General features: G+C 48.4%; 2 protein-coding genes across 6 annotated transcripts in view; both read right to left on the bottom strand.

Moving 5' to 3' along the window:
• Positions 1-468: 468 nt before the first annotated feature.
• TMEM265 (transmembrane protein 265) lies at positions 469-3,859 on the bottom strand. The gene is made up of 3 exons (XM_024744154.1): positions 3,433-3,859; positions 2,210-2,380; positions 469-934 (listed from the first exon to the last, which is right to left on the bottom strand). Exons 2-3 carry the CDS (start codon positions 2,375-2,377, stop codon positions 773-775), a joined length of 330 nt encoding a protein of 109 aa, XP_024599922.1. The 5' UTR covers positions 2,378-2,380; positions 3,433-3,859; the 3' UTR covers positions 469-772.
• A 131-nt stretch (positions 3,860-3,990) lies between these two features.
• SRCAP (Snf2 related CREBBP activator protein) overlaps positions 3,991-23,325 on the bottom strand; it is a 32,611-nt gene continuing 13,276 nt past the window's right edge. For 4 of the 5 annotated variants that reach the window (XM_024744148.1, XM_024744151.1, XM_024744149.1 and 1 more), the window contains exons 17-33: positions 22,446-22,582; positions 22,171-22,357; positions 20,494-20,663; positions 19,806-20,071; positions 19,307-19,594; positions 18,620-18,784; positions 17,676-17,942; positions 15,835-17,330; positions 12,432-12,697; positions 12,093-12,295; positions 10,163-10,332; positions 9,817-10,013; positions 9,607-9,721; positions 9,279-9,398; positions 7,445-7,639; positions 7,205-7,288; positions 3,991-7,101 (exon numbers count right to left, since the gene is read on the bottom strand). In XM_024744148.1, the coding sequence (XP_024599916.1) occupies positions 4,411-7,101; positions 7,205-7,288; positions 7,445-7,639; positions 9,279-9,398; positions 9,607-9,721; positions 9,817-10,013; positions 10,163-10,332; positions 12,093-12,295; positions 12,432-12,697; positions 15,835-17,330; positions 17,676-17,942; positions 18,620-18,784; positions 19,307-19,594; positions 19,806-20,071; positions 20,494-20,663; positions 22,171-22,357; positions 22,446-22,582 (7,017 nt within the window). In that variant the 3' untranslated portion in view covers positions 3,991-4,410. The remainder of the gene's footprint in view (positions 7,102-7,204; positions 7,289-7,444; positions 7,640-9,278; positions 9,399-9,606; positions 9,722-9,816; positions 10,014-10,162; positions 10,333-12,092; positions 12,296-12,431; positions 12,698-15,834; positions 17,331-17,675; positions 17,943-18,619; positions 18,785-19,306; positions 19,595-19,805; positions 20,072-20,493; positions 20,664-22,170; positions 22,358-22,445; positions 22,583-23,325) is intronic. The other variant, XM_024744152.1, reaches the window with a different exon arrangement.

A 23,325-nucleotide genomic window follows, 5' to 3' on the forward strand; every position in this document is an offset into this window, starting at 1 on the left:
TCCTTTCACTCCTCTCTCAGCTCTGGAACTAACTGTCTAGGTTGAATTCCAGCTCTGCCACTTACTAGCTGTGTGACCTTGGATAATCTGTGCCTGTTTCCTCAACTATAAAATAAAAACAGTAGTACCTACTATTGAGTGATTTTGAGGACTGAAGAAGTTAAGAAATATAAAATGCTTAGCACACAGCCTGGAATATAGTAAGCACTCAATAACTAGTAGCTGCTGCTACGACTTTTCCTCTGTGGCCTAAGGGTCTCTGTTGATAGGTAAGGGAGAAGTTTGGGTCTTTCCAAGAAGGGAAACTTCCAGAAGAAGAAGGAAAAGGGGGAAAAAAATCCTTTCCTCCTCTTGAAGCCCCTAGGTAAGGGGAGATGCAGGCTTCTGCCATCAGTCAGATGTCCAGTCTGGCTCTCACTAAGGGCCCAGGGAAAAGCAGGGGAAGAACAATTAGACAGGAGCATTTCGCCACTAAAAAAGACTTTTATTACAAAACAAATACTAATAAAATCAGGCCTGGGCTTCAATCCCACCTCCTAGAGGCCCCTAGGATGGAGGAGATTGGGGGGAATAGGGGATGGTGGGCACTGAAAGAACAGAGCAGGCTGACCTCCCCTCATCAGTCTCAGCTGCTGCCTCTCTCTTCCAAAGCCCTTTGAGAGAGGCACCATCCTTCCAGCCAGGAAGTACCATTGTTGGCACCAGACCCTAGCAATGCCGCATTGCAGGATTCAGGATGTCTCGGCTGACTCTCAGCAAAGGCCAGCTAGGGTCACTCAGCCTGGGCGATGGCGTAGGAGAGCAGCCATAGAAGCAGCGGGCCCAGAACAAGGACAGCAAGCCAGACGGCAAAGCTGGCCAGGATGAACCTCCGGGCCCGGGCCCCCCAGTGCACTGCCTCCTCCAACCGGCCTGCCTTATGCCGCTCTTCCGCCTGTGGGGGCAGGTTTTTGGTTAGGTTCTCCCCCTGCTTCTGCCCCAAAATGCCCTCTGCCCCACTCCAATCCTACATCCTCATCTTGGCTCAAAATCTCACACCCAAACCCTCCACCTCCCTTTCCAGTTTCTAACTCTCATGTCTCAACTGCAAAGTAAGGTACCCACTCTGCTCTGCCTCCTTTTCAGGATGGCTGTTGTTTGCTCAGAAGATCGCATACGGAAAAATACTTTTCATTTTATTCCCCATCCTTTTCTACTCATTTCAGATTCATTCAGAATTTGGAATTCTTGGCAAGAAACAGTGACCAATCTTGGAGTATTTCACTCATGTCCAACCAAACAACACTCCATTCTCATTAGCCCAATGGGCCTCATCTTTTTCATTAAGGATTCTTTTTATGATTTTGCCCTAATGAAATCCAGAAATTATGACGATAAGAAAACAGTTTCTGATAAAAATACAGCTAGGGTCGAGGAAATTCCAAAAGGTACACATGAGGTTTCTGTTAGATGTTTTGAAATGGTGAAGCCCTCTCAAAAACTTCATAGCTTCTTCCGAACTCCTATAGATTGTTCTAGTTACTGCTCGGCTGCCCCGAGTCTTGCCCCTTCCCATTCATCCTCTTTATAGGCCTTGAGAGTAGACCTTAACTACAACACAAATCTGACCATGTCATTCTCCTTTGCAAAAATCCTTGAAAGGCTCCCCAGTACTTCCCAGATAAAGCTGAAACTCCTAAGCACAGCACTGGAGGCTCTTGGGAATCTGGATCCTCTGGCTTCATCTCTCACTGTTCCTTACTGGTTCATTCATGCTGAACTAATAGTCCAGGTTGCCTTTGTATAGGCTGCCTGTGCTCCCTTCGCCTGGAATGCGCTTTTACCCTTATTCACTCATCCTTTAAGATTACTTTCTTTTTACTCCCTTAGGATGCCTTTCCTGTTCACCTACTCTATTATAAATGTACATGTACTTACATACATATATATACACATACATAGCTCCTGGAATACACTGTGCTTCCTCTATCATAGAACTGATGAGCTGTATTCCATTAATAATTACCCATTTTCACAGCCATCTCTTTTGTTAGACTGTGGGCCCTTTGACGGCAGGAACCATGTCTTTTTCCTATTTCTGGCACCAGGCCCACAGCCAGGCTCTGGCAGGTACTTATTAACTGTTTGATCAATATAGATAGATCGGGTATACAGAACCATTGCCTTACTACACCCACACCCCTGCTTCCATAGGAATTGCTTTCCTCACCTTGATGGCAAACACAAGGGCCACGACTCCCAGGCAAGAGCAGCCACATATAATGCTAGTAGCTGCCAAGTAGCGGAGGCGGAGCGAACAGCAGCGAATGGGGGATGGAGAACGAGCAGCGTCCGTGTTGCTCACCAAGCTCTCCACTGCCTTCTCCTCGTCCTCCATCACCTGTAGGCGATACAGTCAAGATACTTGTAAGCCCAACAACTGAACCCCTGGTAGAGTCTTGCTCAGACTCTACCCACCTCTCTGATCATGTCATGGCCTAGTCGAACTCTCAGAAATGCTGCCTTACCTGGGGAATTCCCCTAGTGACTCATAGACTGAGAGGAAATGTGTGTCTGGAATCCTTTTTCCTCAGCCTAAGGTTCCCAGTCTTTAAAGGCAAGCTGGTGTGAATGTAGCATTATCTGTTTTACTTACTGTTTTGGCAAGTGGGGAAAAGCAAAATGACAGGTGCATGCCGAGAGGCAGTAGAAAAACACAGAATCTCAAAAACTGCTAGGAGTCTGAGACTACCCAATTCAGTGATTTTAAACTGTATTTCAAAGGGCCCTGAAGTTCCTTAGAGGCTGCCCTCAAATATTAAGGAGGAATCAGAGAATGGCATCCTAGGTCCTGTACTCCACTTTAAGGAAATCAGCCATTTCATGGGAAAACACAGTGCTGGGGATGGGGGAAAGTAGGGGAAAAGTACCCATCTAAGCTCTCTTTGTAGCTGAGGAAACTCAACTTCAGAAACATCTCACCCTCCCCAAATTAGAGCCTCCCTTGCTATGCTGACTCCCTTCCACCTCCTCTCTCCATTTAACCCAGGTCATACAACACAATCAGATTAACACTGAGTCCAAATGACCTCATAAGCCACACAGAAACCTGCATAATGATGCCCTACTTAATCATTTCTCATCTCCCTATTTCCCAAGCCCTCAGAGCCCTGGCATCAAACTGCCTTTCTACCTTCATCCCCAACCATTCCCCTTCACCCTAGACAAAATGAAAACACTTGCAGTTCTCAGAACACAAGTAACAAAGGATAGGAAAGGTTAAAGAGAAGAGGCAAGAGCCAAGAATGATATGTGCCACAAAGCTGCAGGAGAATGGATGTGAGTAAACAACTGAGATGAGGTAAACACAGTACAGTCATCAGGGGAGAACACAAGGAGAGGGTCCAGGGAATTGAGATCAGAGAAAATGTAAAAACAAATGGGGACTCTTACCTGGCTATAGGCCTTGAGGAACTGTGAGTTTCGGCTCCTGCCTCAGGTTTGATTTGGCTTGGGTGGAGATGGAGCTGACTCAGGGCTCCAAGCCAAGCCCAGGGGTGGGGTTGGGTGGCCAGCCACCATCCGAAGAGCCCCAGAAGCTCGGAAGGGGGTGTGGCTGATTCAAACCAGTCTGGCTAGATGGAGTAACTGGAGGTAGAATGCCTGCCTTCTGGAAAGGGAGTGAAAGCACCTGAGCAAGAGGGATTAAAGCAGGGAAAAGTCTGAGGCATCAGATAGCTCCCAAGGAAAGTCCAGCAACCAAGGGAATAGAAGGTAGGAGAGGAAAAGTATGAGTCTGAATGACTTAAAATTGAAACTTTAGGGAAAGGTACCCTACCAGATAAGATTTGCCATTCTTCCCTCTTCTTGCGTGGAGATTTCTGCCTCAAAGATACATAATTCTGAGTTAGAGATCAGGTACTAGGGTCTTAGCAAGAGCAAGAGAGAAGAGAAAACTGATACCCAAGTTCCCACCCAACCCTCCACCAGACCAGAAAATCAGAAGCCTCCTTACGCGGATGCTCATACAGAAACTAAGTTTATTATTTTTTTCTTCTTAAAAAAAAAAAAAAAAAGAAAAAAAGAAAAAAACTCATTGTAGAGAAGCCCCTCCCCCTTCCCCTAAGGGTGGGGGGCTGTGAAAGATAGCTGGGGAAATCAAGTACAAGGGGGTGGGGACAAAGACTATCTTGCCACCCTTAACACTGCCCAGCCATGTGGGGTGGAAGGGAAGGGGATATGTGAAGAGCCCCGTTTCCATGACAACCAGTTGCCTACCCCCTACTTTGGTGGAAAGAAGGGAGAAGGCCCCTATGTCTCCCTGGAGGATTCCCCCCTCAAAAGACTTCAAGTAGTGGTTAACAGAGTCAGGCCTGGTCATGGAGGGAGAGGGGCCATGGCAGAAAGCCTAGGTGAAGGGGGGCAGCCCACTCACGTCTTGGCTTTACGGCCTCTGTGACTAATGGTAGGGCCAGCCAAGTGGGAAGGGGCGCTGCTGCGCAAAATACGCTGGTCCCCTTGGTTGGTGGCCCCACCAAGCCGGCGGGGGCCAGGCCGGCGCCGTGGGGTCCCATCCCCTTCCTCCTCCTCACCTGAGGCTTCAGCCTCAGACTCCTCTACTGAACCCTCAGGCCCCAGGGGACTTGGGGGCTGCAGGCGGCTCCGCTTTGCCAGCCCAGGACCACAGCCAACTGGGGGCCCTGCCCGTTTGCGAGGCACCTTCTCAGTCTCTAGTGGGGGAACTAGAGACCCTGGACGCAGCCGGGTCGAACGCAGTTTTGGAGCCAATGAGACCACGGGAGGTGTCAATTCTAACCCGCCTGGCCCACTATCCGCTAAATCCAGATCATCCTGAATTACAGCCACTACCATGGACCCTTCACTCTTTCGTCCCCTCATTCCTTCTGCTTCAAGACGTAAGCGGGCCAGGCGGGTGAGGGGGCGGCTTCCATCCTCATCAGATGAACTACCCTCACCCTCCCCCTGGCCCTGGGGTTGCCGCTGCTTCCCCAATCCACAGCTCTCAAGGACAGGAGAGCTGTCGCGGTCCAAGACAGGGAGCTGGCTGGGCCGAGGTGACGGTGGATTCTTGGGAGGTCGGCCCCGCTTCCGCTTGGGTGGGGATGTTGAAATGGTGAGAGTGGTGACAGTGTTGGCGACAGTAGCAGTGGGACAGGCTAGGAGTGGTGGGAGCGGTGGCAGGGGTGGCGGTATCGGGAGTGGCTGTGTCCGGCTCTCTAAGCTGCCATCCCCTGGAGAGGAAATGGTCCCAGGAATGGGCAAATCTCGGGCCTTAGGGGGCCGCCCACGCCTTCTTTTCTCCACAGGTGATAGGATGACAGGCTCGGGTCTATGAACTGGCTGGGGTCCAAGAGGCTGGGGCCCAGGAATAAGCTGGGGTGCCAGGACAGGCTCCGCAACAATAAGGGTCTCAGCCCCAGGGACTGAGTCAGCCCCACTGGTTTTTCCCTTAGAGGTGGATGAAGGTGCCTCATCCACCCCTCGCCCAGCATCTGCTGGAGACCTGTTCTTCTTGGGGGGCCTCCCCCTGCGACGTTTCACAGCAGGAGGGGTGATGGCAAGTAGTGCCCCTTCTCCATTTTCTGGGCTGCCCCCACCAGTCAGCCCCAGCTCAATGCGACGGCGAGCTATGAAGGGCTGCTGGGTTGGGATGGGCAGTGTGGATGGGGGAGCAGCTTCACAGGGACCACTGGTGGGAGGTGAGGATTCTGGCCCCGACATGCTGCGGGTAGATGGGCTTCCCGGGCTGGCACCAGTCTCAGAGACCCCAGGCACTAGGGTGCTGGCAGCTCCCCGCTGCTGTCGCCGTCGCCTCACCAGTTCCTTTTCCTCTACCACAGTCACTAGCCGTCCTGGCAGCTTGCGAAGCACTTTGGGACCTGGAGGCTGCCCTGGCCGACCAGCCCCCTGACCCCTAATTTCTACATCGGCACTGGTGCGACGCCGAGGGGGCCGGGCAGGCGAAGGACCCTCAGGTGTGGAGGTGGCCGAGGATGAGGTTGATGGGGCTGCGGCCTCAGCTGAAACAAGTTCCTGTGGTTTCTCTGGGGTAGACGTTGGGGTCTGGGCTTCCACCAGCTCTTCTGAGTTCTTGTCAGCCTCCAGTGGCTCCTGAAGTAGCTCATCAGATGCTGCTGAGGGTGGGAGCTCCAGCCTATTGCTCTCACTCAGACACGTGGCCACTTCCTCACCATCAGGCAGCACTGAGAGGATGGTCGCCTCAGCAGGCTCGGGCACCTCCTGCTCTTGACCGTTGGGGACGCTGCCAGCTGCCAGGTTTGGGCTAGGTGCAGAAGAGGTGAGAGAAAGGTTCTTCTCTGACATAGGCAGGATCTCAACAGCAACTGGCAACAGATCCTTAGGGGGCACAAGAGTAATTGGGGAAGTCTCGGAACTGGCCATATCAGCCAGCTCCAGGGACTCAGTAGATGCCATTGCTTGTGCACACAGCTCTGCCTCAGGCCCCATGCCCAAGGGGAGGTTGGTGACTGGTGGGGAAATGGGCACAGAAGGTAGACCAAGCAAGAGAGGGGAGGAAGGAGTTAAGAGAGAAGTCTGGGCTGGAGGTGGGGTATGAGCTGGTGGAGGGGTACAGGCAGGAGGAGGGGTACAGGCAGAAGAACAAGAGGGAGGAATCTGTGCAGAAGGAAGAGGGGGAGAAGGCAAGATATGGACAGGAAGCATGGTTATTGGATTTGGGGCTGAAATGGGGATTGGGGCAGAGATTGGGGCAGGGACTGGGGCAGGAATTGCAGCAGGAGCTGAAGCTGGAGTGGGTCGAGGCCTAGGCGCTGGCCGGGGAACTCGGTCCCTGGCAGGGCTGCAGCGGGGGGGTGTGGAGGTGTTGCGGGGGTGATGCATGGATGTGACAGGAGTGTGGTTTGCCCCTTGAGTTTCAGCCCGGGCTCCACGAAGACGCTCACTGACGCGAGTCCCTGGCCTTTCGGGGGCCTTGGCCTTCTTACTGCGCCGGTGGCTGCCTCCACCAGTCCCACAGGAAACCTCATCCCCAGCCCCTGGCCCCTCCTCCTCCTCCTGGGGTAGGCGGAACACCTCCTCCTTCGCTTGGTCCAGGTCCTTGCGGGCAGCTTCCACTTGCTCCTACCAAAAACAGAGCCCAATGAGTGGTCAGAGGGAGGCAAGAGGCATGGGGAGTGGGTGGAAAGCAGCCACTTTCCACTTCTATCCCCACCCCCATACTCACTTCTGCCTGCTTGAGCTCCTCTCGGCTCACCTCCTCCAGTGAGGCTTCCAGGAATTTCATGGCATAGCGCTCAATGGGGGTCAGCTGTGGGGAAGAGCAGCGATGATGAACATAGGGACCTGGTGCCCAGGGCCCATCACCCTTGAATATTTTCACCAGAGAAGACAGAAAGAAGGTCGCAGAGTCCAGAGGAAGGAGTTGTGGAGGGTGAGATTGAGAACTAGTGGATCCAACACAGACCTGTTCTACAAGGGCAGCAATTTCCTGCTCAGCCCGGGACATCTCCTCATCTTCAGCCCCAGGCCGACCAGCCTCCTCTCCGTCAGCAGCAGGAAACCCATCATTCTCATTGAATTCTGCAAGCTCAGCCACCTGTTCAGCCTTGGCCTGGGTGGCCGCACGGATATCCTCTTCATCCTCTGCCCGACACAATGCCTATGAGGGTGTGGGGAAGAATAACCATGAGAATTAAAGAACTTTACATCCTGTGATTTGATTCTGGCAAATGTTTGAGGCCACGTTTACACCAAACCAGATTTACATCAGAACTCAACTCTCGGGCTTCCCTGGTGGCGCAGTGGTTGAGAATCTGCCTGCCAATGCAGGGGACACGGGTTCGAGCCCTGGTCTGGGAAGATCCCACATGCCGCAGAGCGACTAGGCCCGTGAGCCACAATTACTGAGCCTGCACATCTGGAGCCTGTGCTCCGCAACAAGAGAGGCCACGATAGTGAGAGGCCCGTGCACCGTGATGAAGAGTGGCCCGCACTTGCCACAACTAGAGAAAGCCCTCGCACAGAAACGAAGACCCAACACAGCCATAAATAAATAAAATTTAAAAAAAAAAAAAAAAAAAAAGAACTCAACTCTCTTCTGGGCCCCCAAAATTACCAAAGCAACACAGTGGTCCACAAAGAATGGAACAGATTCAACCAGGAGTGCCACCAGGGACAAAATAACTGTTTTAGAGACCTCTAGTTCCACTTACGTTCCATTCAAGTAAGCCTCACATCTCTTTAAAAAAGCAATCCCAGAAGTTTTGAATACAAAATAATCCACAATTCTTTTTTGCACTGAGATGCCTCATGACAACAGATTAACATATGATCATTCCCCTGAGATGAATATCCAGGGAGATCACAGCAAAGTCACTGAGGGAAGTAGCCTAGAGCATGAGAGGAAGGCACTTGGTAGGGGAAAATTTCTCCATGATAATCCACACCTACAGTTCCTAAACATCTGTCTACTTCTGAAAAAATACAAATGCCCAGACCTCACCACTCAAAATCATGATTTAAGTAGACTGTGAGATGGGACCCAGGAATCAATCTTTTTCAAAGCCTTCCAAGTGATTCTAGTATGCATTAATGTTTGGGAAATGAGAGTTTTACACCATATACAAAGCACTTCTTACATCCACTATGCTATTTAACCTTCAGTTACTTCCTTCTAATTTAGCATTTCAGAAAACTCGGAAGTGAGGCTCAGAAGATTAAATGGATGTGGCTTAACGAACACAATTAAGAAGCACTGTTGGGGCTTCCCTGGTGGTGCAGTGGTTGAGAGTCCACCTGCCGATGGAGGGGACACGGGTTCGTGCCCTCGTCCGGGAGGATCCCACGTGCCGCAGAGCGGCTGGGCCCGTGAGCCATGGCCGCTGAGCCTGCGTGTCCGGAGCCTGTGCTCCGCAACGGGAGAGGCCACAACAGTGAGAGGCCTACGTACCGCCCAAAAAAAAGAAGCACTGTTGGAGCTCAAACCTAGAACCGTGGACTCCATATTCTGTGTTCTATCTATGAAATCATGTGAACCAATAAACAATCTACTCACAACTATCAAAGGCCAACTGTAATCTGGGAAGCAGCAGAAATAGTTCTTTCCCCTTGGACAAACTCAAAAGACTGAGAGACAACACACACTACAACCATTAGCTCTACTCTAGGGACTGCCCACTCTTTTTCTGCGGTGGGATCTTTGTTCCCCGACCAGGGATCGAACCCGTGCCCCCTGCAGTGGAAGCACAGAGTCTTAACCACTGGATGGCCAGTGAAGTCCCTGCCCACTCTTTTTTCACCTGCTCCAGGATATGGGTCTGCTTGCTGGCCACAGTCTCTTCCTCTTCTTCAGGGGCAGAGGGTATAGATGAGCCAGATGGTTCCTCCAGAGGCATATCAAACAGCTCTCGGATGGTCTGCTTTGGAAAGAACATATGAAAAGTGTCAGAGCCAACGGAATGTTAGTCCCAGGTCTATAGCTATGAAGCTGATAGCTCTTAGTAGTATCAGATGCACCACTAGTTGAAGAGGCAGATCTGTGGAGGCCAAAGCATCCTTTTTAATAAGCAGTAGTAACTCCTACAGCCATAGCAGTTCTCTCTTGCACAGACTGGAAGATCTTAGTACCTGTTTAAAATAGGCTGTGGTGAAGTTGCCTCCCTCAATTGCCATGTCTCCCAACATTCTCTTCTGGTTTGCCTTTTTTAGGATGTTCTCTTCCACTGTCCGTTCACTGATAAGCCTAGGGGGTGATAAAGGACATGTATAAACAGACAAATACATCAATAAAACCCTATTAGCAAAGGGAAACTAAGGTAAGGGGAGAATAGGTAATACCTATATATGTGGACATCTCGGGTCTGGCCAATTCGGTGACAGCGATCCTGGGCCTGAGCATCCATGGTAGGATTCCAGTCGCTGTCATAAAAAACAACAGTGTCTGCCCCCGTCAGGTTCACGCCCACACCCCCACTCCGAGTTGAAAGGATGAAGCAGAATATGCGTTTGTCTGCATTGAATCGTTCCATCAAGGCCTAGAGGAAAAGGAAAAAAAAACAGTATTGGGAGACATATCTCCAAAAACACACCAAGGCTTAGTGGGGGCCCCTCCTGGGACTCTGAACCCTGGAAAAAGGAGACAGAGTTGAGGCGAGCCTCTAAGGGCCAGAGATGCCTGGGTTACCTGTCTCTGTTCAACTCTAGTAGACCCATCCAGACGCAAGTAGAGGTGGCCATGGTAGGTGAGAAACTGCTCCAACACATCCAGCATTCGGGTCATCTGGGTGAATATGAGCACCCGGTGGCCCTCCGCCTTGAGCTGTCGCAACAGCACTGCCAACATTTGCAACTTTCCTAAAGAGATATGAAGGGGTACAGGGAGCTAGCTATAAACTGGAGTGGGAAAAACACAGCACTGGAAGCCTGTGTAGTTGAAAGATCAAGTTTTACGCCAGGGTTTCGATCAACCCAGGGGAATCAAAAATATTTAACTTTTTATATTTTCTTCCCTTAAGGGTTCTTCCTCTTCAGTCTGCTCCCGTCTTGGATCTGACTTCTTTCAGTCTAACTAGGGGTAGGGTAATACAGACCCTCAGGGGGAAAAAAGAAATCCTCAATGGTGTATGAGCAAGAAAAGACCTTCAAGTACTACACTGAGTTATACCAGCTGCAGCACAAGCCATTCACAAGATAAACATCAACAAATCCATTGATGTCATAGCTCACTTGGATGGAAGGTCACTGAGATAAGAACCAGAGAGGCAGGATCTTATGAGGTTATGTAGTTTAACCTCCCATCAAACACGAAAATAGTGATTCAATCAGTTTGAACACTTTTAACAAAGACTTTCAACTCACCTATTCTGAATGGTTTCAAATGTTATAAAATTATCTTTTTACTAAAATATTTATTGAACACATATTAATAAAAATTCTGCTGACTTTCTTATGTTCTAAGACGTTTAAGAAATCTGCAAATATATTACTATAGAAATACCTGTGCACAGTTGTGGCAGAAACTATTCGCTACTGTCCAACAGCCATTCTCGGTTAACAGAACCCGACTAATCCTATGGACACCTGGCAGAGATCCCTTGATTCCCACGGAAGGCGCACGCCAAACCAACCCCAGAAAATGAATCATTATTGTTCTAAATAAGCCACAGTTCCTTTTTCCCTTAGTCAGTGATTACTCTAAGTATGGGCATATGGCCCAATCTGAGCCAATGAATTTTGAATCAAAGTCAACTAGGAGGGCTTTCTTTCCCAGAAAAAAATGAAAGACTTGAGAGTGTTTTATTTCAACCCCTTGCTTCCTGCTTGGAGCACTGGTGTGCTCCCTGGAGTTATAGCAGCCATCTTAAGACCATGAAGAAATAACCATGAGAATAAAAAGATAAAAGCTAAGGATAGTAAAGTCCTGGGTCCATGAAGATACCACTAAGCCGCTGAACCAGCCATATACCACCATTCTCGGCATTTCTCATTTAGTAAACAATAAACGATCTTGTGGTTTAAGTCACCGTTGGTTGGTTTTCTGTTACCTGCAGCCAAATTTCTTCTAATCAATAAGATTCTATTCAAAAGACAAGCATCCTTGTTCAAATCTTTCCCCAAAACAAAATCTACTATTTACTTTTTTTTTTTGGCCACCTGGCTTACGAGATCTTAATTCCCCAACCAGGGATGGAACCTGTGCCCTCAGCAGTGAAAGCGTGGAGTCCTACCACTGGACCACCAGGGAATTCCCCCAAATCTACTATTTACTGTGCAGTCTTATACCACCACACACCTTTCCCCATAAATCTGAAAACTCCACGCTGTGCTATGTCATTTGCCATTGTATCCCAAATGATGTAACATGTTCACAAAATAATCACTGAATAAATGAGTTAGCAAACATTTTCAACTTTCATCAAAGTCAAATTCACGAATGCCAAGAATCTATCATGAGGCCTACATTTCTTCATCTCACCCGGAAGCATAACCTAAAAGACTATCTGATGTTTAATGAAATCCACAGAGACCTTATGTACAGCAACCCTTTGATGTAACAGTCTTCAGGCTAAGACAAGAAAAGAGGTCAAGAGACCCTCACTGGCCAAAGAACTCACCGCAATCATACTGGATAAGCCTCAGGTCAGGAAACTGGGTACGCATGTTACACACAATACGGTGCAAAGGACGAGCCCGGGGCCAGAGCTCACGAGCCAATTGCTCCTGGAAGGCTGCCTGACGAGGGGCCAGCCAAGGAGGTGGGTGGCAGGCGTGCAAGGAAGGGGGAGGTGCCTCCACAGGAGGCATGACAAAGATGAACCTGTAAAAAGAAGGCAAGCAGTATAAAATATGGAACTCTGAATGGCCCCAGAAGTTAGCACCTTTACCAGCCCTAACCACTATATCCACTCAGAGGCCCCAAGACCCACTTCCCATTAGCACTTAGCCCTGCCAACCTCTCAATGATTTCTGACAGCTGGTCTAGTCGTTGCTGGGGAAACAGTACAGCCTGGCGGGCAGCCTCGGTATAAGTCCAAAAGGTGGGGTGGCTGGGGCCAGGAGAACGAGGGCCGATGGGGCTGGCAACAGGTTGGGGCAGGGTACAGAAATCCAAGACTTCAGTCCCATACACGGGTGCCAGGGCCCCATGAGCCTCACTAAGTTGGAAAATCCGTTCCAGGCGTTCAGACCGCTGCTGCTTCCGCTTTTCCTCCAGAGCGTCCTGAGGATAAGAGGAGAAAAACACAGAAAAAGTGATCAGCGTCCTTATAGAAAATCTGGCAATTCCTCCCAGAATTAAACATAATCTGTGGAAACCATAAGATTCAACCATACACTATTTTAGTTCTTCCAAATTGTCAATAATGGGAGTTATTCTTTTCCCAATGTTAAAGGAAATAACTTCTCCGCAAAAGAAAACTGATCTTCCCTGTATGCTACCAAAGCAGGTGCCTGAATATTCAAAATTAAGATCCATATGTTTGACAAACTTATAGAATGGATGATTTGCGTGAGTTTTCCCATATAACACTTAAATCCAGAATATCCAAGTTAATTTATCTTCTTGCAGTAGATCCAAAACAATTATTAAAATCCCTCCTCAAATCACTGACCAGGATACAGAGAGGCTAATCAAATCCATGGCAGGTTTTTGTCCAAGGTCAGACTGGAATGGGGTGGGATGGGAACAGCTAACCAGACATCTAGGTAACCCCGAGAGAGAAAAGGGGAGTGCCCTGGCTGACAGGATACCTGTATGACTTTGACCCAATCCTTTCCCATCTTTGTGCTTCCAGTTTCACAGGCTATAAAACCACCTAACTCTTTTGTAGCACTTATCACACTTGCAGTTTTACATGTACAGGATTCTTTGATTAACATCTTCTACCTACTAAACTGTAAGCCCCTCACTGTAATCATCCAGTATCCCAACTCAGTTATCTGGCACAAAGTAGGCTTTCAATAAATATGTTATTAGAATGAACAAATAATGAAGGAGACTGGACCCTACAAGATGGTCCTGAAAAAAAGCAGTGTCCCAAATCTCCCTTCCTGACTGCTACCTTAAGCTTGACCTCTTGGCTCCTGGTGGTCTAATAAGTGAGGAAGGAAAGCATCCTAGCAGAGGGAAAAATCATTAAGGCCAGCTCTCGTTAAGTAGCAGCAAAGGAGACAGTATTTGCAAATCATCTACCTGAAAAAGGACTTGTATCCAGAATAAAGAACTCTTACAACTCAATAACAAAAAGGAAAAGAATAAAATAACCCAATTAAAAAAGGGAAAGGATCTGAATAGACATTTCTTCAAAGAAGATATACAAATGGCTAACAACCACTGAAAAGATGCTCAACATCATTAGCCATCAGAAAAATGCAAATCAAAACCACAAAAGGGACTTCCCTGGTGGTGCAATGGATAAGACTCTACTCTGTGCTCCCAATACAGGAGGCCCGGGTTCGATCCCTGGTCAGGGAACTAGATCCCACATGCATACCTCAACTAAGAGTTCGCATGCCACAACTAAGGAGCTGGCGAGCTGCAACTGCAGTGCCCTGGAGCCGCAACTAAGGAGCCCCCCGCTGCAACTAAGGCCCGGCGCAACCAAATAAATAAATATTTAAAAACCACAGGATACCACTTCAAACCCACTAGGATGGCTATAATCAAAAAAGACAAATAATAACAAGTTTTTGGCAAAGATGTAGACAACCTGGAACCCTCACAAGCGCTGGTGGGAATGTAAAATGGTACAGCCACTTTGGAAAACAGTTTGTCAGTTCCTCGAACAGTCAAACATAGTTACCATAACCCAGTTAATTCCACTCCTAAATTTACATCCAATATAACCGAACATATATGAAAAGATACAAAATCTTATACATGAATGTTCACAGCAGCATTATTCATAACAGCCAAAAAGAAGAAACAAACCAAATGTCCCCCAATCAACTGATGAATAGATATATAAAATGTGGTATATTCATACAATGGCATATTATTCAACAATTTTTTAAAAATGAAGTACTGATATATATACATATATATATGTCAGTTATAGCATAACATGGATGAACCTCAAAAATATTAAGTAAAAGAAGCCAGTCACAAAAAACCGTATATGACTCCATAAGTAAATCTACAGATACAAGTTACTTAGAGCTAGGAGGGATGGAAAGGTCAGGGATGATGGTTAAGGGTGTGGGGTTTCTTTTTTTTCAGGGCAATGAAAATGTTCTAAAGTTGATTGTTGTCATGGTTGCATAACTCTGTGAATATACTAAAAGCCAATGAATTGTATTGTTTAAATAGGTGAACTGTATGGTATGTGATTTATATCTCAAACTGTTTAAAGAAAAAGTATCAAGAAGCTGCTACCTACTTGCAGAGCAATGAAAATTTAACACAGACCATGGCGTTGTACCCTTGGGCTAGGATCTAGGCTCTCCTCTCTCTACTTCCAAAAAGCCAGACCAACCTGGCAGCATTAGAGAAAGACCAAAGTGGCAAAGATGGAGGGTGGGGGACTGGGGCCGAGAATAAGCAGCTCTATTATCAAAGTGAGAAAAAGACAAGAGGGCCTGGAAGGACTCACTAGATCTTTCTCATTATTAGGTCCTGGGTTACTTACTCTGAGTTGCAACTTTAGTTAACCAAATATATATACAACTATATATATGATAGAAAAAAATGGCTACCAGAAAGCTCATGAAGGGACAGAGTTCTTTTTATTTCCCACTTAATCACCATGGAGGTAAAAAACTACAGCAAATGACCCTCAAAGTCAAAACGCTCATGATCTTTAGGGAACTGTATTCCGTGGTGTCCTTTCTCCCCTAGAAGTTCAAATACTTAATGGTGACAGTCTTAGCAACTGAGAAAAATCCTCCTGTCTCTGAGGACTGCCTCTTGTGGGGAAGAAGAGAAAGCAATGGAGCCAGCACATCTGTGTTCTCACAAGTTGTATAAATTTTAAAACATCATTTAGTAGGCTAGTTTCATCTGTAAAATGGGGCAATTAGATGCCAACACTAACTCAAAAGAGTAAGCAAGAACCAAAGAGACCAAATGTAACAAGAAAGCCTTGAACACATCAGTGATTAATAGTTTTAAAAGCACATTATGTCCTCAATTACTTCCTCTGTGAAAAGTAGGACATGGATTATTCTTCCCATTTTACAAGTAAGAGTAAAGGCCCAGGGAAGGGCTTTGTCCAGTGACATTCAAGTATTAGGTCCACAAAACTAGGCTTCGTAATTTACCAAGATAAAGGTGACATTATTTTGTTCCATCCACTCTGTAGCAACACTCCAAAGAAATTCAATTTCCTGTTCCCTCTCCTTTGAGGCAGTAAAACTTACCAGATAGAAAGGGGAACGAGGTGGTGGTGGGGGCTGGCGTCGAGGTCGGGGACCACTGAACGAGGTAGCAGTGGAGGGAGGGCTGGGGGGACCAGAGCGTAATGTCAGTGTCTCAGGCTCATCCTTGGAAACAGGCAGCCGGGATACCATGGTGACAGGCAAGGGAGCGGCACCAGTTGCCGAAACCACGAGGGAAGATGCCTGGGAATCTGGGGCCTGTGTTGAGGCTGGGGCCAGTGCCAGAGTCTGAGCTGCCGCTGGGCCCAAGGTGGGCACCGGCACTGGGGCAGGGCTCAAGGTCAGTGTTTGCACTGAAGCTGGGGCCAGGAGTGAAGCAGATGACGACACCGTAGCCAAAGTCAGTGTGTGAGCTGGGGCCGGGCCCATTGGAGAAACTGGAGCCAGAGGGGGTGCTGGAGCCAAAGACAGCGTCTGAGATGGACACAGTGGTGGTCCCGGTGCCAAAGACAGTGTCTGGGCTGGAGCTGGTACTAGGGATGCTGCTGGAGTCAATGACAATGTCTGAGCTGGAAAAGAACCTTGGGGGTTCCCAGTTCCCAAAGAGAGTGTCTGAGATGGAGACGATCCGCCAAGAGTGGATGCTAAAGCTGGGGGTAAAGCCAGTGTCTGCGTAGAAGCCGGACTCGGGAGAGGTGACGGAACTGGGGCTGGTACCATAGTTTGAGCTGATGATGGAGCCAACACAGGAGCTGGGGCTGGCACCAGTGAGGAAGCTGAGGCTAAAGGAGTTCCTGGAGTAGATGATGAAGCCAGAAGTGGAACCGAAGTCTGCGATGGAGCCAGTACAGGAGTAGGACCTAGTGATGGAGCCAGGACTGGAAGAGGAGCCAGAGAAGGAGCTGGAGAAGGAGCCAGGATTGCTGTCTGTGGAGCCACCATGGGAGCCAGAGAGGTGGCTAGAGCCTGAGATGCAGTAGGTGCTGGAGCCAAAAGGGAAGCCTGAGCTGGAGCTTGATTTGATGCTGCCGGAAAAGGACTGGCCAGAGCAGAAGCTGGCACCAGGACAGGTGAACATGCTGGGGCCACGGCTGAGTTCAACCCTGGAACATGTGAAGAGGCTGGAGCCAACAACAAAGGGTGACCAGGTGCCTGAGATGGGGACAGGGATGGAGTTGTGGCCAAACCTAGAGTCAAGGCTGACGCTGATGGAGAAGCCCCAACTGGTGCCAAGGAGGGAGGTCCAGGAGCCGCTGCCAGTGTTGGAGTCACATTAGTCAACAGAGCTGGGCCTGAAGCCGAAACAGGCAAGGGGGCTGAGATGGGGATGGTGAGTGGAGCTGAGGCTGGGGACGGAAGCGTTGTGCAGACAGAGATGGGGAGTGAAGATGATACTGGAACTGGGACTGTAGAAGACACAGGACTAGCAAGGGGAGAGGAGTTGGGAACTGGCATTGGAGAAGAGGCTGGCCCAGGTAGTGAGGATGACACGGGGAGAGGAGAAGAGATGGTCAAAGGAGCAGCTCCAGGTGCTGAAGCTGTGGAGACAGAGAATAAGTTAGACCCCAAATTCTTTTATTGCTCCTTCTATTACCCTGTCCCACCCCTTCCCTTACCCCCAAGCTTCACCTGTTTCCCAGAAGACCTTCACTCCCACACCATGAGACCAAAGATTCAAGGAATCTAACAATTCAACATTTCCTTTCCCTCCAAAGTTCCAACTTATGTATCTTGGAATTTGGCAAGGGCTCAGCAGACCATTTTGGGGGCTAATGCAAATCAGTATACTGATAACGGAAGGATCTATTGTGACTTAGAAACCCTCTGGCCCACCCTATCTCCATTCCTGACAAAAATTTGTGGCCTCAGCCACCTGAACTCACCACTGACTTCAGGCGTAGGACTGTGGACCAGCTTGAGAAGTGGCCTCACCAGAGTGGACGTGGGTATGGGAGCCCGGGCAGTACCCAGAGCAGGTGTGGGTAGCCGGCCAGGGGTTAATGTGGGGCGTGGAGTCAACACAGCTGGAAGCCCAGAGCTCGGAGGCCGGGGTGCTGGGGCCAACGGAGGAACAGGAGTCAGTCCATCCCGAGGGGCCTGTCTCACTACAATCTTCACCACGCCTGTATTATTCACCATGGTTGGTGGCACTGCAAGAGGAAGCTAGATTGAGGGGAAGGTAGAAAAGAAACAAGAGACCCAAAGGATGGAAGAAGTCCAAGGGCAGGAGAGGGTAGCAGACAGATATCAGAGATACTGGCAAAGGAAAACAACACTGAGGGAAGGCTAGACAGACAGTAGCCCAGGGCATGCCTGGAAGGACCAAGGCCAGCAGGGCTAAGTAAGTAGGAAGGCCAGAAGCCTCACCCTGGTTAGCAGCAAGCGGAAGGCTGAGGCCAGTGGGGGCAGGGGTGGTGCTGGGGGTCGAAGAAGGCAGCACAGAGACAGGGGTAGGGCCAGGGGTCGGGGCCACGGCCTGGATGAGGGCCACATGGGCAGGCTGGCTGATGAGGTGGTGCTGCCCCCCTGCTGACACCAGGTGCACCACATTCCCTGGGTTAAGGGAAGAGAGAAAGAAAGAAAGAAGCAGCTATCAGCCGGAGGAGGGCAGAGGCAAGAGAAGAGAGAAAGAACGAAGAGGGAATAACTCCTCCAGAATAAACTCATACCTATCTTGATCAAAAGACCCCCTCCAACCATTCCCCTTGGCCCCACCCACCAAAAGGTAGGGAAAGAAACATACAGGCTGACATCTGAAAAGAGCCACAAAAACAAAGGGACAAAGAGGAGGAGGAAAAAGGCAGGACAGGGGGTGGGTTTTACCTACTTTGCAGCGGGCGGGGCTGCCCCACAGCAAGCTGGCGCACCTGCGCACCAGTCAAAGTCAGCTTGTTGCCCTGGATTTGGAAGGTGAGAGGTTTGCTTCCCCCTGTACTAGCCACTGGCCGTTGTGCCAGTGAGGCTAACTGCCCGATGCTGACCACTTCACCTGCTATGAATAAAGAAGAGGCTTAATGTACATGGGGCTCACTCTGCTCAAACTCACTTCACAGACCTTCATGAGGCACAAGTCTCCAGTTTCTCCAACCCTCCCCCTCAACTTACCATGTTCCAATAAGCTTAGCCTCCACCTACAGCCTTTGAGCTTTTGACATGCTACTCCTTCCAATCCCACCTGTTTGCTTTGCAATCTCCTTTACATCCTCTAACAGCTTTCCACCATACTGAGCTAATCACCACCTGCCTCCTCTACACTGCCCTTTTATCCCAAATAATTTTCTACTGCTAGGCTTACCACTATTTATTCATCTATGGATCATCTCCCCAACTAGAGACTGTGAACTACTTGAGGGCTCTTACTTGATTATGAATTACCAACGCCTGGCAAAATACCTAATATATGTTAGCCACCATGATACACTCATGGTCCTGAGCTTTTCCTCTCCAGCTCCATGGCATGTAGGCTTTCCTCCCATCTCAAGTCCTTCACCCTCACAGAGCCCTGGGAACTTACAGGGCAGGCGAGCTTGCATATCGGGAGACAGGATGAGGCGCTGTGGAGCAGGAGTAGGAGCTGGCACTGCCGTGGTGGGAGCCGTGGCTGTGGTGGTACAGGTGGTGGTGACAGCAGCAGAAGGGAAGGTATAGCCTGGTGGCACGGTAAGGGGCTTCAACAGGCTGGAGGAGCCTGGGGGCGGGGCAGGGCTCAGGCGAACAGGAGCAGGTGGGGCTGGCTTCAAGGATAGGGTTGGCGTGGGAGGCCGTGAGGTCCCACTCAAGACCCCCAGAGGGGATGGCATCACTGTAAACACAAAGCAAACACTTATCAGATATACCTTGACTAAAGCCTCAGCCTGGTCCTAGAAACCTCCATACATAATCCCTTGTAGCCCATCAAACACCACACCCCTGTCTCCAACCCAGCTCCTCAAACACTAATTTCATTACTTCTCCCCCAATCTGAACAATCTGTCTGAAGTATCCCCCAGCACCCTGGCTCCCTTGGAACTCACCCTGGGGAAGAGGCCCACCGTTTGGCTGCAGTGGGGGCAAAAGAACAGGGCCAGGAGGCCGGGATGCCGGAATGAGTGGGGGCCCGGAAGGCGAGGCCGACACCATCAGTGGTGCTGGCAGCACTGGGGGGGTTGGGCCAGGGGTGGGCTGGGCTGAGAGCTCAGGGCCTGGAGGGGGTCGGACTGGGACAGGGCCCAGAGGAGTCCGTGGACTGTTCACCACCACCACTGTCCGGCCTTCTTGCTTGGGCATTGGCTGCAGCATCCTACGAGGAAAAAACAAGGGGATGGGTAGGGAAGAAGGGAGAGCGAAGAGTAGGAAAAGAAATTAATAAGGAAGATGAGGCAGAAAAACAGATTATAAAAGCAAAGGAGGGAAAGGTAAGACCCAATGGAGAAAGAGGGAAAGAAATCCGATAACCAAAAAGCACAGAGCAAAAAAAGAAAAAAGAAAAAGCACGAAGCAGAGAGAGGAGGGAGAAAAAAAAAAATCAGTGACAAACACAAGGACCTCTCCCAAAATCATCTTCTGGTTATTCTATCCCCCAATTCCTCCAAGTATTTTTCATCCATCTATATGAACATTCCAGCCTAGCCTCCAACTCTTACCTTTCCACCCCAATTCCCCCCAGCCAGCTGCAGCCACTTTTTTCTAGGAACCCACTTCCTTATTCCTCGGCCCTGGTACCTGTTGACCTTCATCTTGACCGGCTTGGGCCGGGGTGGGGGGTCTGGAGCAGTAGCCACCTCTAGCAGAACCCGGCGGGAAAGGCGGTGCTGGGGTAGAAATGTGTCGGCCTCATATCTAGAGACACGACCCTCCAGGCCAATGAGATCAAATCGACCCATGTCTATCCGCTGACATAAGAAGGAACACAAGAGCATAGTGTCAAAGGAGCCAATTTGGCAATGATTTCTTGGATATCACACCAAAAGCACAGACAACAAAAGAAAAAAACTGATAAATTAGACTGCATCAAAAGACACTATTAATAAAGTGAAAAGGCAACCCACAGATTAGGACCAAAATTATTTGCAAATCATGTATCTGGTAAGAGGCTAATATCCAGAACACACAAAGTCCTACAACTCAACAAAAAAAACAAACAATCCAATTTAAAAACTGGCGGGAATTTCCTGGCGGTCCAGTGGTTAGGACTCTGCACTTTCACTGCTGAGGGACCAGGTTCAAGTCCTGCTCGGGGAATTAAGATCCCACAGGCCCCACAGCGTGGCCAAAAATAAAAATAAAAATAAAAATTGGCAAAGGTCTCAAACAGACATTTCTCCAGAGAAAATATACAATAAGCACGTGAAAAGATGTTCAACATCACTAATCGTTAGGGAAATCAAAATCACAATGAGATACCACCTCACCTACTGAGACAGCCGTTATCAAAAACACAGAAAACAGGTGTTGGCAATGATGTGGAGAACTCAGAACCTTTGCAAAATGCTGGTAGGAATGTAAAATAGTGCAGCTGCTATGGAAATCAGTATAGCGGTTGCTCAAAACATTAAAAATAAAATAATCATATGATGCAGCAATTCCATTTCTGGGTATATATACCCAGAAGAATTGAAAGTAGGGACTTAAACACACATTTGCACACCTATGCTCACAGCAGCATTATTCACAGTAACCAAAAGGTGGAAACAACTGCAGTGTCCACTGATGAACAGATAAACGTGGTATTTGTCTCTATGTATGTAAATGTATACATGTGCATACTCACATACATGTATACACATACACAAGAACATGTACAATAGAATATTACCCAACCAAGGAAATCCTTACACATGCTTGAAGACATTCTACTAAGTAAATATGCCAGTCACAAAAGGACAAATACTGTATGATCACACATACATGAAGTACCTAGAATAGTAAGTTTATAGAGACAGAAAGTAGAATGGTGGCTGCCAGGTGCTGGGAACAGAGGGAGAATGGGGAGTTATTATTTAATGGGTATGGAGTTTCAGTTTAGAAAGATGAAAAAATTTCCGAAGATGGATGATAGTGATGGCTGTACAACTATGTGAATGTACTTAGTGCCACTGTACCATATGCTTAGAAATAGTTAAAATATTTAAGCATTATTAATATGCCAGGCAATTCTAAAAATATTAACACAATTCTCACAAACATACTGCAGAATAGGCCTTATAACCCCAGTTTTGAAGGGCAAGCAAATTTAGGGTTAAAGGTTAATAATTAGCTTGCCCAAAGTGACACAGTTAGAAAACAATGGAATAATGCTGAGGTGACAGGGCAAGTAAGTATGCAAAAGGTCAGACTCCAGCATAAAGAAAAGAGGTGCAGGGTTGGGTAGGGCCAATAACCTTGGAGGCAACTGCTTACCTGGAGAGGGTGGACATCAGTGGCCCTTAGCACCAGAGAGGCGGTGCTGAAACAGATGCCTGGAGTGATGAAGGGGGAGGTAACGGGTCGAGGGTCAAACAGGTTTGGATGATTGCAGACTTTCCGCAGCTGCATCAAAATGTTGATGACGCTCATGAAATGGCCCGTGGCTAGTGTCTCCTTAGTTCTGGGAGAAAGGAGAAATAAATGGGACATCTTGATAGTCACCTCCGCTCCACTGTAGGGTCCCAGGCCCACCCTCGGTCCTCCCTTACGTGGTCTGTGCCATGAAGTCATCATAGAGACAGCGCTGGCGCTTGGAGAGCCGGCAGCGGATAACATGCTCATATTTTTTGGGCATCTGCTTCTCAACATCCACCTTAACTCGGCGCAGCAAAAAAGGCCGCAAAACCTAAAAGCAAATAAGCAGGAGGCTGACAGGAGAACAGCGGGCACTATACCCCAGGCTAGACCCTCTACCTGGGTCTTGGCCTGATGACCAGCAGAGCGCTGGCTTAGCCCATCAGTAAACACTCATGGAGCCATGCAGCATGCCGGGAACCAATCACACAAAGATGAATCAGATGCAAGCCCTCCTCTCAAGGAATTTATTATAATGAAAGAGACGAACATAAAGATAATACCACAACACAAGAAGTGATAAAGAAGGCACTGAGGACAGAGCAACTAACTAAGCAGAAGGGATGGGTCAAACTACAGTTCCAAGGAGTAACTGTAAATTTACAAGATTGTGAAAGTAAATCCAGCCAAGAAGCTGAGAACAAATCTGTGGCACTGACAGCAGCATAGAAAACCAAAGACAAATCTGAGATCTCAGGAGATAAAATCTGATATGACACAGTCATCAAGTTGACATGGAAGAAGTGAAAAAAGAGAAAATAAAGAGGTATAGTTTCACTAAATCTAGTGTGGTAATCATTTCATGATGTATATAAGTCAAATCATTATGTTGTACACCTTAAACTTATACAGTGCTATATGTCAATTATATCTCAATAAAATAGGAACAAATAATATTAAAAATATTTTAAAACTTTAAAAAGGAGGAAATATAGTTAAGGAAGACATCTTGGTTTCTACTGATAGTTTGATTTACCAAACTGATGGTGTTATTGACCAAAACGGAGTAGAAAT

This window comes from Neophocaena asiaeorientalis, unplaced genomic scaffold (genome assembly GCF_003031525.2).
Source record: "Neophocaena asiaeorientalis asiaeorientalis breed wild unplaced genomic scaffold, Neophocaena_asiaeorientalis_V1.1 scaffold91, whole genome shotgun sequence".
NCBI lineage: Eukaryota > Metazoa > Chordata > Mammalia > Artiodactyla > Phocoenidae > Neophocaena > Neophocaena asiaeorientalis.